The sequence below is a fragment of the Mercurialis annua genome, linkage group LG5 (assembly GCF_937616625.2).
Source record: "Mercurialis annua linkage group LG5, ddMerAnnu1.2, whole genome shotgun sequence".
In the NCBI taxonomy this organism is placed as follows: Eukaryota; Viridiplantae; Streptophyta; class Magnoliopsida; order Malpighiales; family Euphorbiaceae; genus Mercurialis; species Mercurialis annua.
The window spans coordinates 49,613,178-49,630,146 of NC_065574.1; the positions used below are offsets into that span (position 1 = coordinate 49,613,178).

At 29.2% G+C, this 16,969-nt stretch overlaps 2 protein-coding genes across 2 annotated transcripts; both read left to right on the top strand.

Annotated features, from left to right (window-relative positions):
• Positions 1-8,926: 8,926 nt before the first annotated feature.
• On the top strand, positions 8,927-12,263 carry LOC126679827 (glutamate decarboxylase 4). Its single transcript, XM_050374832.2, has 6 exons — positions 8,927-9,093; positions 9,322-9,526; positions 9,972-10,172; positions 10,462-10,676; positions 11,103-11,356; positions 11,528-12,263. Exons 1-6 carry the CDS (start codon positions 9,008-9,010, stop codon positions 12,079-12,081), a joined length of 1,515 nt encoding a protein of 504 aa, XP_050230789.1. The 5' UTR covers positions 8,927-9,007; the 3' UTR covers positions 12,082-12,263.
• Positions 12,264-13,267: 1,004 nt separating this feature from the next.
• LOC126680250 (non-specific lipid transfer protein GPI-anchored 15) lies at positions 13,268-16,946 on the top strand. Its single transcript, XM_050375333.2, has 2 exons — positions 13,268-13,668; positions 16,687-16,946. The coding sequence occupies exons 1-2, from the start codon at positions 13,323-13,325 to the stop codon at positions 16,701-16,703; spliced, it is 363 nt and encodes a 120-aa protein (XP_050231290.1). The 5' UTR covers positions 13,268-13,322; the 3' UTR covers positions 16,704-16,946.
• The last annotated feature ends 23 nt before the right edge of the window (positions 16,947-16,969 follow it).

Consider the following 16,969-nt stretch of genomic DNA (forward strand, 5'->3'; position numbering starts at 1 on the left):
TGATATTATAGAATATTATTATATGTAAATCTTCATTAAATTAGGAATATGACTACAAATCAAACTTGTAGTTAGATTAGGAATGCTACAATGTTCATTATTCTTCCCATATAATAACAATATATCGGCTACCTTTGTCAATTGCTCTTTTCTTTTTTTGTTTTTGTAAAATAACAATATCACTTGTACGAATTAGGTCATTAATCAAGAATAAAATAGGTAAATTACTTATCCTATAATTCTGTTTTAATTAGAACTCTAATTATAATATATCTAATCAGGATTCTAATTAAAATATATCTTTAGTAATAAATTAAATAAGTAATTTAATTAATGATCATAAAACCTTTATTTAGTGAACATTTAGCAAGGATTATTTAGTAAATTTGCCTGTCCCCCCCATCCGTGCTTTTATATATATTTTATATATAGTATAGATATATTTATTCATAAAAAAAAACATGTGCAAGTTCAGAAAAAAACTGTAATTGTAGATTACATTTAATTCAAAACATTAAGATAATTAAATAGTTAATCTTTTTTTATTTATATGCTTATCATTTTATTGTGGGATTCTTATCAAACTTGATACTCAATTATTTCTCCGCTATGTATGTAATTTGCATCTATCTTATTTTACCTAGCCGAACCAGGATGGATATCGTTTGTTGGAAATAAAAAAGAATGTGAAGTAAATAGAATACATTCATAAGCTTAAAGAAAAATCACAATTGTAAACCAAACATCAAAAGTTCAAAGTAATGGACTAGTTGGTCACTTTTCCTCCGTATATTTTTATTTTATTTATATTTTTTGATGTGAGACACGTCACATTTGATAGCTAACAATAATAAAATAAAGTAAAACATACATTTAAATATTTATTTATAATTTTAAAAAAAATGTGTAAAATTCAAAAGTAGTTATAAAACATGAGCAATTTTAATTTAATTAATGCAAGAAGGAAAAAACGAATGGATAGATAGCAGTACATAATCAGTATTCTATTTTTCATAACAGAAATTGAAAACACTGCACATTGTACAATTATTCATGAGACTTGTGGCTATACAAAAATTTGAATTTCTATTTATTGGGCGTGAGGCCAAATATGCAAATTGTATATACATTTCTAGTGTAATTTATTTGCTGTTGTCTTTTCGATTGTAAGGCGTTTAGTGTATGTAATGCTTAGGGGTCTAATATACCAATGGGCATATGTATGATCCACTGCAATTTTATACTCCCTCCGTCCGTAAAGATAGAAAAAGTACCACCTTTTTTTATCCCATAAAAATAAAAAAAGTGGAGTTAGTTAAGTCAAAAATTATCAAAATACCCCTACATGCTTATCATAAAACATTAAATGCATATTTTGAAAAAATAAAAAAAAAGAGTTGTAAGTGTTATATTTAGTAAAGTGGCTTTGGAAAATGTACATAACTAATTGATTACAAAGGGTAATTTAGACAAATTATCACAAGTTACCTATAAATAACTACTTTCTTAATTCTTGTAAAATGGGTGCTTTTTCTATCTTTACGGGACGGAGGGAGTATATTTTTTGAACTTTTATTTCTCATCACAGACACATTTAATTACTATACTTATAAAACAGGACCCGTATATTCTATTCAGTTGCCAGAGGCTTCTCTTCTCCTCGAGCAACTCACTCAACAGAAGCAAAAATTGCTTCAATAGCTTCACACATACCGTAAATTATTGCCGTAATAATTGTGCATTGAATTCCTCAGAATATTAACTTTCACAATTAGCAATTATTCTTGGAACTGCCACTTGTAAAATTGGGGGTTATAGGAGGGCACATCTCGATGAATGGTGCATGGTATATTGCCAAAAAGAAAACCTTTGTGCGCACAAATATAACGCAACTTGTCTACCAAAAGCGCACACCATAAAATTCCATACATTTGCGGTGGAAAATGGGCACCGGAGGACTATTTTACATGGCATAAACTGAACTTCCTTTCTTTCGATAAGAGGAGTAAACCCATTATTAGGATGCCCAAATTATCACTTTATTAAATTTTAAATTTTATTTTAACTATTAAATTTGAATTGTATTGTAATAAAAGTTTTCTGGTTAAATTCATACGTGTTGTATTTCCACACGACAATTATTTTTGTTTATACTTTTTTAACAATTTATTACATATGTATAATATTATTTCAGCAGAGAAATTTTAAATTAAATTATGCATATATAATAAATTTTCATGTAGAAAAATAGGTTGCCACATGTGTATTTTTTACCTAAAAATTATAATTAAAATAAATGAAAGGTTAAATAAAAAATTTAATAATTAAGTAAAATTTAATAATTAGGTAAAATTTAATAATTAAATAAAATTTAATAATTAATTGAAAGAAATTAAAATCACCAGAATATTAAAAACGATTGTTTAAATACCTCTAAAATGAATTATACTTGTACTTGGGAGAATATCAAAAGAGTATAATCTTCATCTATAAATAATTTTCTTTTTTTTTTAGTTATTTTAAAAGCAAATTATGCTGAGACTTCTTATATACATCATAATTTATATTTATAATTTTTTATTTGAAAAAAAAACGTTATGGACATCTTTTTATGGTATCATTACGTTTAATAATTAACAATCTCCCTCTTAAATATGATACTTTTTCACATTGGGCCATTCAACTTTACTCGGAACAAACTCCAACTCGTTCGGGTTACACACCCAGAGTCACCTTGTTCCACTAACTGAACCGGGCTCTGATATTAATTGATGGTCCAAAAGGAGCACAATATATAAAAAATACATTTATGAAGGCCAAAATGAGAATCATACAACCATGAGTCGGACACCACATCAAACCCTAAATCCATACTTATATGTTTTACATTTTATTCATATCTTTCCATCAATTCAATACAAAATGTAATAGGAAACTTGATTTTTTTTGAGAAAATTACCCTCTATACCTAACTTTTTGAAAATTTTGCAAAAATACTCCTTTTATGATCTACTAATAAACTACCAAAAAGGAGTATTTTTGCAAAATTTTCAAAAAATTTATGAAAAGAACCCTTTTTTTTTTATCTAAACAAAATGTAATCACTCAACAATTTAAAATACATTTAAATAATAAAACATTCACTAAAACATTGTGACCAACTATAAAAAAATAAACTCAAAATATGATAAAATGTCCTGTTCAGTGTTCCATTCATTAATCCAAAGTCTTGGTCTTATTTTATCTTAAAATCTCCTAATTTTTCAACAAGTTGAAAGCCACCGCAATGGATTGTTTGGGTGCTCTCTGTTCCCATGACATATATAAAATGCTGCATCCATAGGACCATATTCCTTACGCATGTGTTGAGTAACAGAAATATTATATATATATATATATATATATATATATATATATATATATATATATATATATAACTGAACCCAAAACATTTCGGGTCAGTTTACTAAAATAAACAAAAATCTTTAAATAATTTCGAAATAACCTTTGTATGAAAATTAGTTTAAATGTCTATTTTTGTCTATTCCTTTGATCCCTCTAACAGTTGCCCAAAATCTTTTAATATAATTACAACAATACCAGCTGCAAATTGATGAGAAGGCCCCATTTTTTTTACTTAATTACAAAAAACTAACATAAATTTGTCTTTTTTATTTCTTTTGTATTTACATTATATTTATTGCAACTCTTTTACTCCCTCCGTCTCAAAACAATAGTCCACTTTCTCCTTTTCACACAGTTTAAGAAACACAATTAATGCTCTAACTTTTCACAAATCTATCTTCATTTTTTCTATCATATCCTTATTAAATGTTATGACTATAAGCTAATAGCAATAAATGATACACTTTAAATAAGGAAAATATGGAAAATAAACACTCTAAATTGTGGTTTACAAAGAAAATGGACTATTGTTTTAGGACAAAAAAAAAGAAAAGTGGACTATTATTTTGGAACGGAGAGAATATTATTTTCAAAAAGAAACTAAACAACAACCTGCATGATTCATAAGAGCTGGAGTGTGCTCTAAATATAGCCAGATAACCGGCCGAAACTAAATTAAATTTTTAATTTGATCCATTTCGGTATTTATGGTTAACAATTTTAAAAAAATTTAGTTAGTTGGTTCAGTTTAATCTTTGATATACATATTTAAATTAATCGAACCAACTGAATTAACAAATTATATACATATATTATGTTATTTTTATATTTTTTTAAAATTAAAATATTTTTATTTTTGGGGAACTTAGATATTAATTGCCCCTAAAATTGTATATTAAATACAAATTGATATTAAAATTATTTTATTTTCTTTTTATTTTTTAAATAGTTAATATTAATCAAATTCAGTTATTCGGTAAATCAAAATTGATGGTTTTGATGATCGTCTTTATCACTGTTGTTGCTGAACTCCCACCTGGCAAGATCAATAAGTTAGAAGGATTCGAGCCGGTGTTGGCTCGAACACTCTCCGATGCTTAAGTCAGTCTTTGATGGGATCTCAGTGAGAGTAATAATGAGAAGTGAATATGAATGTTACCTGTCTTAGGCCTCTACTATATATACATTTCATGGTCTTTGTATCATAGTATGATTGTTTCTCTGTTGGTTTCGGTTATTTCTTTGTTGAGATTTGCCTCTAACCCTGATTTTAAGGGATTTCGGCGTTATCCTGATATATCAGCAGTTATAGCTACGTACTGGGTCAGGGACATAGTTAGATCAGTCTCTGGGTTCATGCCCAGAGTCGTTGTAAGTCTTGTCCGTTATTCTAGTCCTTTATCCATCAAAAATTATCGACCAAATAAAAATATTATTTCGGTTTGGTTACAATGCAATAACAAAATAATTTGATTTTGATTCGGCTAAATAAATTAACTATTTTATATTAGATTATTTCAATTTCGGTTTAATTCGATGATCGAATAACTCATGCACACTCTAATTAGAGCTATAAATTTTATGGTCAATGTTGATAAATTTTTCTTAGTTTTTTTTATAAAGACTCAAATTTAATATTTAATTTAAAAAATACGCATTATTAAGTTAAAAAATTAATTCATTTACAATGTCGTTTTGATAATTCATGGGTTACCTTATTACTAATTTTTAATATTTTTTTGACACCCAAACTCTTCCAAACTTAATGTCCAAGTTTGTTAATTTTGGTAACAAGCTATAAATATAAAAAATTATTAAATATTATATCATGATCTCATATATTTTCATATTTGATGTTAAAGTTTAACAATTTACACATATAAACTAAAATAGTTTTATCATTAGTTTTAACTTTTTAAAAATTTATTAAAGATGGTGTAATTCAGATGTTGCACGCCAAGGTCCGCGAAATGTTTTAAAGTACCTGTGGTAAAAGTCTCGGGTCAATCGGAGACCTTTTAATATGGCTGAAACTCAGGCTTAATAGGAAGCCGATGTTCTACCAATGTTCTGCTTATTGAAGACTAATTTAAATTAGGGTGTAGTACAGATAAACAAATTTGTTTGAGGAGCTATGGGGTATCTGATCATTCCCCCATCATTGTGAATATGAAGGTGAGAGAGGTCCCCTTTTTTCGTTCTCTTAAAATAGCGTTTTAGTTTCTGTTTCTCAGCAGTTTATAAGTAGTTTATATCTTTAAATTTTTGAAACTATTTGTATTATAAAAAACATATCCTTCCTATTTTTTAAATATTCTTATATATTTTTTTAGGAAAAATCTTATATAATTTAAATATTTATTTTGTTGTAAGTATTTTTAATTAAATTAACTAATCCTGAAGTGAAGCGAAGGTAATTTATTAGTAACTAATAAAATAAAATAAATCAAAAAGTATATAAATATTAAAGTATATAATATTTTTTATGAATAAAAACAATATTAAAAGTCACAACAAATGGATATGAAGTTGCGCACTAAAAATTACGGCTCCAAATAGAAAGAATTAGAACTATGTTTCTTCTCTTTTTGTCTAACTCACTTCCTTTTTTCTTTGTGAGTTTCGGGAATATTCCCATTCATAGGTCCGAAATCACGCAAACAATTTGTTTTAAAATTTTTTCTTTTTATATTTAAAAATATTGTAAAGATTTACATAAAAAAACTATTTTAATTATTGTAATTTAAATTATTCAGAAAATCATCATTTTTATATTACAATATTAAAATACACATTTCTTCATTAAAATAGCAAAATGAAATAAGTTAAATCTAAAATATGCTGAAAAATGATCTTATGATTTTTTTTGAAAAATAAAATAAAATTAAGAGTTATATTGCACCTTTTTTTAAAAAGACCCTTGAACCAAGACAATTAACGAAATTAACTGATAGAAATGGAAAATAATGAGTTTTATCAAACGCTAGAATAAATAATTTTTTAAACATTATGAGGATAGTAGTATTCCACATTTAAACTCAAGGATAAATAAAAATTATTCTTAAAAATTGATGTCAAGTAAACATCTATGTGACTTACACGTTAGTATATTTTAAAATAAACAAAAATAGAGATTATTTTAATGTTGTTCAACTTGGAAATAAAAAAACATTTAAGAAGGAATAAAATTCACGATAATAGCATAATACTGTACAGTATTTATGCCATTTAAGCAATAATTCGTTAGTAGAACCCAAAAGACTTGTTGGCAAAAATTACTCAGATTGAGGGGTTTTAAAATTCATGTATTTTATAGAATCAATGAATCCTAAATGCATCAAATGTAAAATTAATGGATTTATGAATTTCACTACTTGAATTAATTATAAAATTATTAATTTATAAAAATAAATTTGAAATATTTAAATTGTAATACTGGTTCATTGAAAATGATGGATTTCAACTTTCCCATCTCTAAACGATGAATTTTGGAGAATAAGGGATTGTTAAAATCCATGGATTCTCATCCTATTTTTCACCAAACGATGAATTTCAAAATCATGAATTATGCAAAATTCATGAATTTTGTTCCTCCAAAATCCCTCAATCCAAACGATGAGTTAATGTCATAAAATTACAATTCAAACGTATTCAAGTTATGCTTTGAAATTTAAATAATATCTTGTTAGGTTTTATTGGTTCATAACGCAGCGGAATTTCAAAAATTATCTAAAAACCCAAACCAAGATCCATGTAATTCGAATTAAACAGAACAATTACTTACTTGTATGTCGAATTCAACAGCAATGTAGGAAGGAAGGAGGTGGTTCACTTTGGTGATACCTGGCCTCGGATCAGAAACGCCTCCAAAAGAACGCGTCCTCTACGAGTATCCACACGAACAGACCTTAGCCAAAACTAGTGCTTGTGTGCTAGCACTATTGCTTCACAAGCAATTTCGAATTTTAGTGATTTAGTGAATAATGAATTTCGTGATTCTCAAACCAACTGCTTAATGAGTATTTATAGTGATAAATAACACTAGGGTTTGAGACAAATTCGAATTTCAATATCATTGCAATTCTACAAGTTTATGTTTATCAAAAACTCCTTTTTGATAATTATCCATATATATTAATTACTATATTTATTATCTTCCAAAAATAATAAATTAAGGAAAACACTTATCCTTAAAATTCGAATTAATATATATATTTATTAATATATATATATTACGAATTATATATATATAATTAATCACTTAATCACATTGGGCTTGTACAACCCATAACTGTTTTGGGCCTGTTCTTAGTGTGCGACCCTGTAGGTTCATATAACGTTGGCTGTAGGCTCGAAATCCCTATTTCAGCCCACAAGTCATAAGTGGCCTCTAGCAAGACATTATGACTACCCAAGTTATATGAATATCGATAATCCGATTTAACCATTTACAATAATATTTTAATCCCTTTGTCTCTCGATATCCAGATTGAATATAAGGCATAGTTATGTCATCCTTATAACATTCAATCATTAGTTTCTTGACTCTAAGTAGACTGAAAATGATAACTTCTTATCAATTAGCATGGCCATGCATTTTCTTCAGTCTATCTTCTTCAAGGGGCCCATAGATATCTTACTCAAATAAATGAGGGACAAATTCCTTCTCAGTCACTCACATTTCTCACATAGTTACTTTCATATCCAATGACAATCTATTCCATTATCCTGTTAAAGATAATGTAAGACTGTATCAAAATATGAAATAGCTATGTAGAAATCCATGATGATTTCAAGGTCAAAGGATTATACTAATAGAACTGTAATGAGAATTACTTATGACAGTGATCTATGTAGTATTCTCACAGTGGGTCATCCAATGCCTTATTTCTCAAATAGCACCTATGATTTGACTTAATATCTCATATACATGATTAGTAAAACATAATCATCAGTCAACATCATACTAGTCTCAATGTTCTATTAAGACTAGGGATAGATGGTATATAATTCTTTTATTAAACCTAAGGGTTCTACTATCAAGTCACATACTCGATGACCTTAGAAAGAATTAACCATTCAAGTATTTTAATCATTAATATAAAATGATAAAAACTGCCAATCAATAAATAATAAAATGATAAAGTTAAAACATGGTCAAACATGATTGACCTAGTGCATATCACTAACATATCTGATGAATAACTTTTGCATTGCAGAGGGAATAAATTTAGCGGAACTATGTTGAAAAGTTGACATTTTCATTACGCGACATTTTACGAACAAGTAAAATGTTAATAATACAAGAAATGAAAAGGTCAATTTTGGCCTTATAAAGTCTTTTTTTATCAAAGGCATTATGAAGTCTTTCTAAAAAGGGTAACGCGCGTTGAATTTAATGTTCTTTCTTCGTTACTACATTTCCAAAATAAAATAAAAAAATTAATAAAAATATTCCAAACCAAACCACTATAAATACCCATTATAGCTCCCTTCTAATTCTCCAAGCAATTACCAAATATTTACATATTCTTCACAAATACAAATTTTCATTTCTCAACTTAATTAATTTACTCTTGTTATTTTGTTTTTTGTCGTAAAAATGGTGCTAGCAAAAATAGCTTCACAATCCGATGTCTCCATTCACTCTACTTTCGCCTCTCGCTACGTTCGAGAGTCACTTCCAAGGTAGTATTATATAATTTTAATTATTTTTGTTAAATCTTTTTTTATAACGGAAAGAGCGTTTATGGGAGTAATAGTTACAGGACAACGACTTTGACACAATGCTGTCCAATATTTCTATTATTTGAGATATAACTTGTCGGTTCTTTTTGAATGTATATATTATTGGTGTTTATGTTATGAATTCAGATTAGTAATGGTAGTGGTGATCGTCTGATTGTGTGTATATAGGTACAAGATGCCGGAGAACTCGATACCAAAGGAGGCGGCGTTTCAGATCATCAATGATGAGCTGATGCTCGACGGAAAGCCGAGATTGAACTTGGCGTCGTTTGTGACGACTTGGATGGAGCCTGAATGTGATAAGCTTATTATGGATGCTATGAATAAAAATTATGTTGACATGGATGAGTACCCTGTTACCACCGAGCTTCAGGTATATATGAGGAACAACACACTGAAGTTTATCGAGTTTTATGTATCGACATTTCGTTTTTCGAAATAGAAACACTTTAAACTTTTCAATTTTCATATTTTTAAAACTATTTTTACGAAAACAAACATTGTTTTATTATTAAAATTAGACTTATTTACAAATAAAAGTCTAACATTTTTTACTATTTAAGTACGACATTTGAAAGTTGATATTCCACGGTAATTAATCCAAAATATCTATTTGAAATCTATTGATTAGTTTCATTTTTTGTCCAAAAGATATGAAATTTATTCTCATAGCAATAGTGTTGTGCAAGTTTTTTTTGTCAAAATTGTCAACTGTTCATATATTTCAGTATTTCCTGGTCAATTATTGACAATTTTAATTTATTTACTGGAATAAACTATACTAGTAGCTAATTAAAATATGTTAATTACTTGAACAGAACCGGTGCGTGAACATGATAGCCCATCTGTTCAATGCTCCATTAGGAGATTCGGAGGCCGCGGTCGGAGTCGGAACGGTAGGATCATCGGAGGCCATAATGCTTGCCGGCCTTGCTTTCAAGCGAAAATGGCAGAACAAGCGCAAGGCTGAAGGAAAACCCTATGACAACCCCAACATTGTCACTGGTGCCAATGTTCAGGTACATATTCTACATCAAATTCAGCCTATTGAGCCAAACTGAACCAAACTTGTCGGTTCGATCAATTTTTTTGTTTCGGTTCCGTTTGCACTAAAACTTACTTTTCTTTTTTATATTTAAAACCAAGCCGAATAAAAAAATCAATTTTGTTATAATATTAAATCAAACCGAGCCAAATTTGTCTATACAGTTTGGTTCGGTTTTTATACTCCGTGAAGAAAATACAAATGGTCCTTCCGTCTCGTAAAGATAAATGTAAAGTTCTTAATTTTGTTTGACTTAAATGTAGGTATGCTGGGAAAAATTTGCAAGGTATTTTGAGGTAGAATTGAAGGAAGTGAAGCTAAGGGATGGTTACTATGTGATGGACCCTGTACAAGCTGCTGAAATGGTTGATGAAAACACTATCTGTGTTGCTGCAATTTTGGGCTCTACCCTTAATGGAGAATTTGAAGATGTCAAACTTTTGAATGATTTGTTGGTTGAGAAGAACAAAATCACTGGGTACCTATCTTACTTTACATTCCAAACCATTTTTAAACCGGTTCAATCATTTTGATTTTTACGGCTCAAAGAGGTTAAACCATATTTTTGTTTTTTTAAAGAAAATTAAACTGGACTGACCTCCGATTCATGGTTAAACCAGTGACGGAGCTACTCACAGGTGAGTATGTGGGCTCGTCCTAGTCGAAATTAATCGAAGACACAATTTTTTAAAAAAAATCCCAATTTCAAATTCCACCCTGGTTGGTATGATAAATTTGTCGATTATGTTTCTCTCTCTTATAATTTGCCCCTCATAATAAAAAATTTCGCACGCCACTGAGTCAAACCAATTGAATATGCCAGTTCGACCTGGTTCTTAAAATAATATTTTTTTACCATTGATTAAGAATTTTATTAACTTTGGTGAATGTTAAATTTGGGCAGATGGGATACTCCAATTCATGTTGATGCAGCAAGTGGTGGATTTATTGCACCATTTTTGTGGCCAGAGCTTGAATGGGATTTCAGGCTTCCATTGGTGAAAAGTATAAATGTGAGTGGCCATAAATATGGACTTGTATATGCTGGTGTTGGATGGGCTATTTGGAGGAGCAAAGATGACTTGCCTGATGAACTTATTTTTCATATTAATTATCTTGGAGCTGATCAACCTACTTTCACTCTCAATTTCTCCAAGGGTAACATTCCGAATTTTAGTAGAAATTTATTTCTTTAAACTCGTAATTATGATCGAATTATTAAACTATGTAGCACGGAAATAAAACGCTAAAAGGACGAAACAAGAAACATAACTTTGATACATAAGTTTAATTTCATGAAACATAAACTAAACCTAATTTTCTTTACAGGTTCTAGCCAGATCATTGCTCAATACTATCAATTGATCCGTCTCGGCCACGAGGGATACAGAAATGTAATGGAGAATTGTCATGAAAATGCAATGGTCCTGAGACAAGGACTAGAACAAACAGGGAAATTCAACATTGTCTCAAAAGAAATTGGAGTTCCACTAGTAGCATTTTCACTCAAAGACAATACCCGACACAACGAATTCGAAATAGCCGAACATCTCCGTCGTTTCGGCTGGATCGTGCCCGCCTACACTATGCCTGCAGATGCACAGCATGTCACCGTGCTTCGCGTCGTCATCCGAGAAGATTTCTCGCGCACTCTGGCCGAGCGCCTTGTGATCGACATCGTAAAAGTTTTGCACGAGCTCGATACGCTGCCTGCACGAATAAGCGCAAAAATCTCGGTCACCGCTGCTGCTGCTGCTGAGCAGAATGGGAAGAATGGGGCAGTTGTGATCAAGAAAACTGAAATTGAAACACAGAGGGAAATCACTACTTATTGGAAAAATTTTGTCTCTGCCAAGAAGAATAACAAGAACACTATATGTTAAAGAGGGGCTCTCAATAACAATAAGGCTGCTTTGTTTATTTATGGTCCTATAACCATAATCCAGAGTTTTTAAATAATTCATTTTAAATTTTGCATTTTTTTTCAATTATTTGGTCTTAATTTTGTCCATGTGAGAGTCTTGTTTGTAACTTTCTACACTAATTTAATTTTTATTCTTTTTCATAGATTTGTTTTTTTTTGGTATGAAATAAATGATTTAATTATTAATGAAAGAATTTGTGGAAGCTTTTGTAAGTAATGTCTCTGAGATAATATTACCACTATCTCTAATGCCGGATAATGCGATCGGAATTTCTTGGCATGAAGAGCCTCCAGATAGTCTTTATCAGTGGTTATCTCATGATATTCAAGGCGTTACTTATGATCGTAATGTTTTTTGTTAGTTTGTCCTAGGCCTATGCCTCCTCCTTTGTACCAAAAAAAAAATTAAAACTCGAAAAACGACTCTGGATTTATAAATTTAGACCTCGCTTTGAAAGAGCCCCTAACCGACAGACCTACTCTAAGATTAGACGAGGCCACGGCCCCCTCAAAAATAAAAAATCCAACTTTGTACCCATTAAACCTATTTATTTGTGAGGGATAATTTAGATAGCATGGGATTTTCTAACCCAAAGCTCACTTTTTGACGGGCAAAAGAAAAAACAACTCTCGATTACATTTTTGATCTGTCAAGTATTCTTTATTTGTAGCCTTATTAGATAATTGCAATTAGATTAATCACATTGTATCTATTGATTATTAAATTGAAATGTTCGGGTGTGTTTCTTGATTTCTCAACTACAATTTTATTCAAATTAAGTTCAATAATCATAAATTCTACATGTCTAATTTGAGTCTATTTTTAAGAAGTCTTCCGTCATTTTTGACGAAAAAAATATTAACCACTTACAACGACCGAATCATACACTCGCAACTTTCGTCCATAAAAATCCATTAAATAGAAAATAAATAATATAGAAACACAATAAATAAGAAATTATAGTAGGTTAAGCCATTTTTGAAATATAGAGTATCCATAAAGAAGTTAAGTATGAATCATTTCATGATGACACAAGCCACCAATTCTCTTCCACGTTTCCACACAACCACCGCACTACCGGAAAACCACTAACATTTGTTTGATCCACATTCATGCCTATATAAATAATCACACGCCACACTCACTATATAAGGTACATAAGAGTGAGTGTTCAACTAATAATATTTAGTGCTGCAAAAATGGTGTCTAGCAAGAGATTTTTCCTTACTCTTGTCTTTGTAATTTTAGTGGCTACAAATGCTTTTTTACGTGATGTTGATGCTGCGGGAGAGTGCGGAAAGACTCCGATCCCGTCCGTAGCAGTGACGCTGAGCCCGTGCTTAGCCGCGACGGGGAATGCTAGGGCTAAAGTGGCTCCAGCATGCTGCGCGAGAGTTGGTGCACTTTTAAAAAGTATGCCAAAATGTCTTTGTGCTATTTTGTTATCACCTACTGCTAAGCAAGCTGGTATGCAGATTGGGGTTGCTATTGCTATTCCGAAACGATGCAATATTAAGAATAGGTTTGCTGGAAAGAAGTGTGGAAGTAAGTTTTTTTTTTGTTAATTTAATAATATTAGTGTTAGGTTTTAGACTTCCACGGTGCTCGAAAACTTTAAGGAAGCTGTGTTTTTTCGTTTTCGAAATGTTTTTAAGTATGAGACTGTATAAACTCATAGGAAATGTTTCCGAGCTGTTTCACTAATCAACAAAAATTAAAAACTGTTTTTTAATGAAAAAATCTAATTTTGTTTTTTGAAAAATACCTAATTTTATTCGTTAACATTAAATAATTTATAATTTTATAATTGTAGGTAAAATGGATCAAATTTTATTAATTTTTAATCTCGATTTGAATTTATTTGACTTGATTTTAGAAAATTTTGGGTTTATTTAATTGTCAAAATGAATCTATTTAAATTTTACGATATATATATTTTCAAATCAGAATCACTCTTTATAGTCTTGATGAACCGTATTTGGACAAGTTTGAATTGAGTTACACCCAATTTGACTTTTCTCTAAAAGTTCAAGCTCGAGTCTGGCTCGGTGCGGGCCTAATATGTATTATCCAAGCCCGTCCAATGATGTAAATTTATTAGAGAAGATTAGGATAATACTCTATTTTTTAAAATAATTTGATTTCCTACCTCAATAAGGAAAAGATAGAGAAAATACCTCATCATTTTAATGTTTTTATTTTTTTACTCTAAAGCATGTTTATATTATAATAATACCTACTTTTCTTTAATCTTTTACTCTAATTATAATTTCTCTTATCATGTTACAGCTGTCATATTTTTATATGTCTTTCTTTCTCTTTCTCTCTCCTCTCTCCTCTCTCTTCTTCTTCTTCTTCTTCTTCTTCTTCTCTGTTTCTTTTTTTCTTCGTCAATTTTCTTCTTCTTCTTTATTTCTTCTTTTCTTCTTCGTTCCATCATCGCTCCACCGCTGTTTCTTCATTGCTCCATCGTCGCTGCATTGTTCTTTCATATTTTATTTTAGCAAACTTTTCTTTAATTTATGGTGATTATTGTGATTTTTATAACATTCAGATCTAAATAAATTACTTTTGATTTGTTTTTCAATTTTAGATCTAAAAATCTGCATGAAAAACGATGTTACTATGAAAAAACGATTTTCTGCACAAAAAACGATTTTCTGCAAAAAAAACAGTATCTGATTATCATATGATTATCATAACACTGCAGGAAAAAAAAATTATAAAAAAAAAACAGTCTCTGATTATCATATAAGTATCACTGTATTATCATGTTGTTATCATAACACTGTATAAAGAAAGATTTTCTACAAAAAAATTGATTATCATATTGTTATCACTGTATTATCATCTCGTTATCTTAATATAATCATATGATACCGAGATGATAATGTATTATTGTACCTAAATAATAATGTTATGACAACGGCATAATAATAAAATTATGATAACAGTATGATAATATGATACCTATATGAAAATAATTACATAAAAAATATGATAACGAGATGATAATGTGAAGAAAATAGTATGATAATGAAGTATAATAAAATCATATTATCATACTATTATCTTCACTTTATCATCTTACTATCATAATTTTTTTGTAATTGTTTTTTTCATACATGTATCATATAATCATACTATTATCTTCACATTATCATCTCGTTATCATAATCTTTTTGTAATTATTTTTTTCATACAGGTATCATATTATCTTTACATTATCATCTCATTATCATAATTTTTTTGTAATATTTTTACATACATGTATCATATTATCATACTATTATCATAATTTTATTATTTTATTATCATCTGATTATCATACTGGTGTCATGAATCTTTTTGTAATTCTATTTTCACGTACGTTATCATCCAATTATCATAACCTTATCATAATTCATTATCATCTAATTATCATACTCCAGTGTTATGATAACGACATGATAATCAGACACTATTTTATCATACATTATCAAAGATATTATCATATATGTACCATAAATATTATCATCTCGTTATCATATGATAAAATATTATCATATGACACTATTTTGTAAAAAAAAATTCCATGTAAGTATCATATTATCATACTGTTATAAGCTTATCATTATATTATCATAAAAACATTATCATACTATTATCATTATCGTACATTTGTATTATCATAACCTTATCATAAATCATATAATTAATGTTATGCGACATGATAATAACATGATAATCAGACGCTGTTTTCTAATAAAAAAATTGATTTTTTATGCTGTGTTATGATACTTGCATGATAATGCAGTGATGATACTCATATGATAATCAGAAGCAGTTTTTTTTTCAAAAAATCATTTTTTGTGTATAAAAATGTTTTTAATGCAGATTTTTAGATCTAAATTTGAGAAAATTCAAGAGTAATTTATTTAGATCTGAAAGTTAAACAAATCGTATTAATCACCACGAGTCAAGGAAAAAACGCTAAAATTGAATATGAAAAACGGATGAGCAGCGGCGGAATGATGGCGGAGCGACGGCGGAATGATGAATTAACGATGAAGAAGAAACAAAAATAAAAAATGAATGAAGAAGAAGAAGAAAATGAAGAAAAAGAATGGTGGAAAAAAAGTACAGAGAATGAGAACAAAAGGAATGAAGAAGAAAGAGAAAAGAAGAGAGAGAAAAAGAAAATAAATGACAGTTGTCAAATATGGCTAGAGTAAAATAACAATAAAAAATAGGTATAATTATAATATAAATAGGTGTTAGAGTAAAAAAATAAAAACATTAAAATAGTGAGGTATTTTTTTTATCTTTTTCTTATTGAGGTAGGAAGTCATATTATTTTCAAAAAGAGAGTACTTTTCCTAATTTTCTCAAATTTATTTGAGATTAGTCTTGGGCCGGGCTTGATGGGAAATTAAATGTTTAAGCCTGGCCCATCAATCATGTATATATCAATTACTCACAATCAAAGTTTGGGCTTTAAGAGCAAGCCCAATCCAAGCCCAAAAGGCCCAAAACAATTCAGAGATTGAAAATTCTAAAAATTCTTTATTTCTGTATTTGCAGGATACACAATCCCATGAGAGAATGATACTGAGAAAGTACAATCAAATATAGAGGAGAACAAAGAAATAGCATGGGAGAGTATGAAATAGAGAGTCTATCTCTCTATGTATGTGTTTAAATAAGAATTGCCATTTTAGGGTTATATTCTCATTCAATATTGACCCTTTAAGGCAGAGTTGATTTCATATAAATGTTACTATGTCATCATGTTAATGCTTTAACTATGCTAATTATAAGTGCATGTTTATTCCTTTGCCTTATTTATTGTTTATTATTGGTTTGT

Coding starts and splice junctions, on each gene's coding strand:
- LOC126680250 (XM_050375333.2), top strand. CDS start 13,323: ATGGTGTCTAGCAAGAGATTTTTCCTTACTCTTGTCTTTGTAATTTTA.
- LOC126679827 (XM_050374832.2), top strand. CDS start 9,008: ATGGTGCTAGCAAAAATAGCTTCACAATCCGATGTCTCCATTCACTCT. Junction 9,094..9,321: donor GTTCGAGAGTCACTTCCAAG/GTAGTATTATAT, acceptor GTGTGTATATAG/GTACAAGATGCCGGAGAACT. Junction 9,527..9,971: donor CTGTTACCACCGAGCTTCAG/GTATATATGAGG, acceptor TTACTTGAACAG/AACCGGTGCGTGAACATGAT.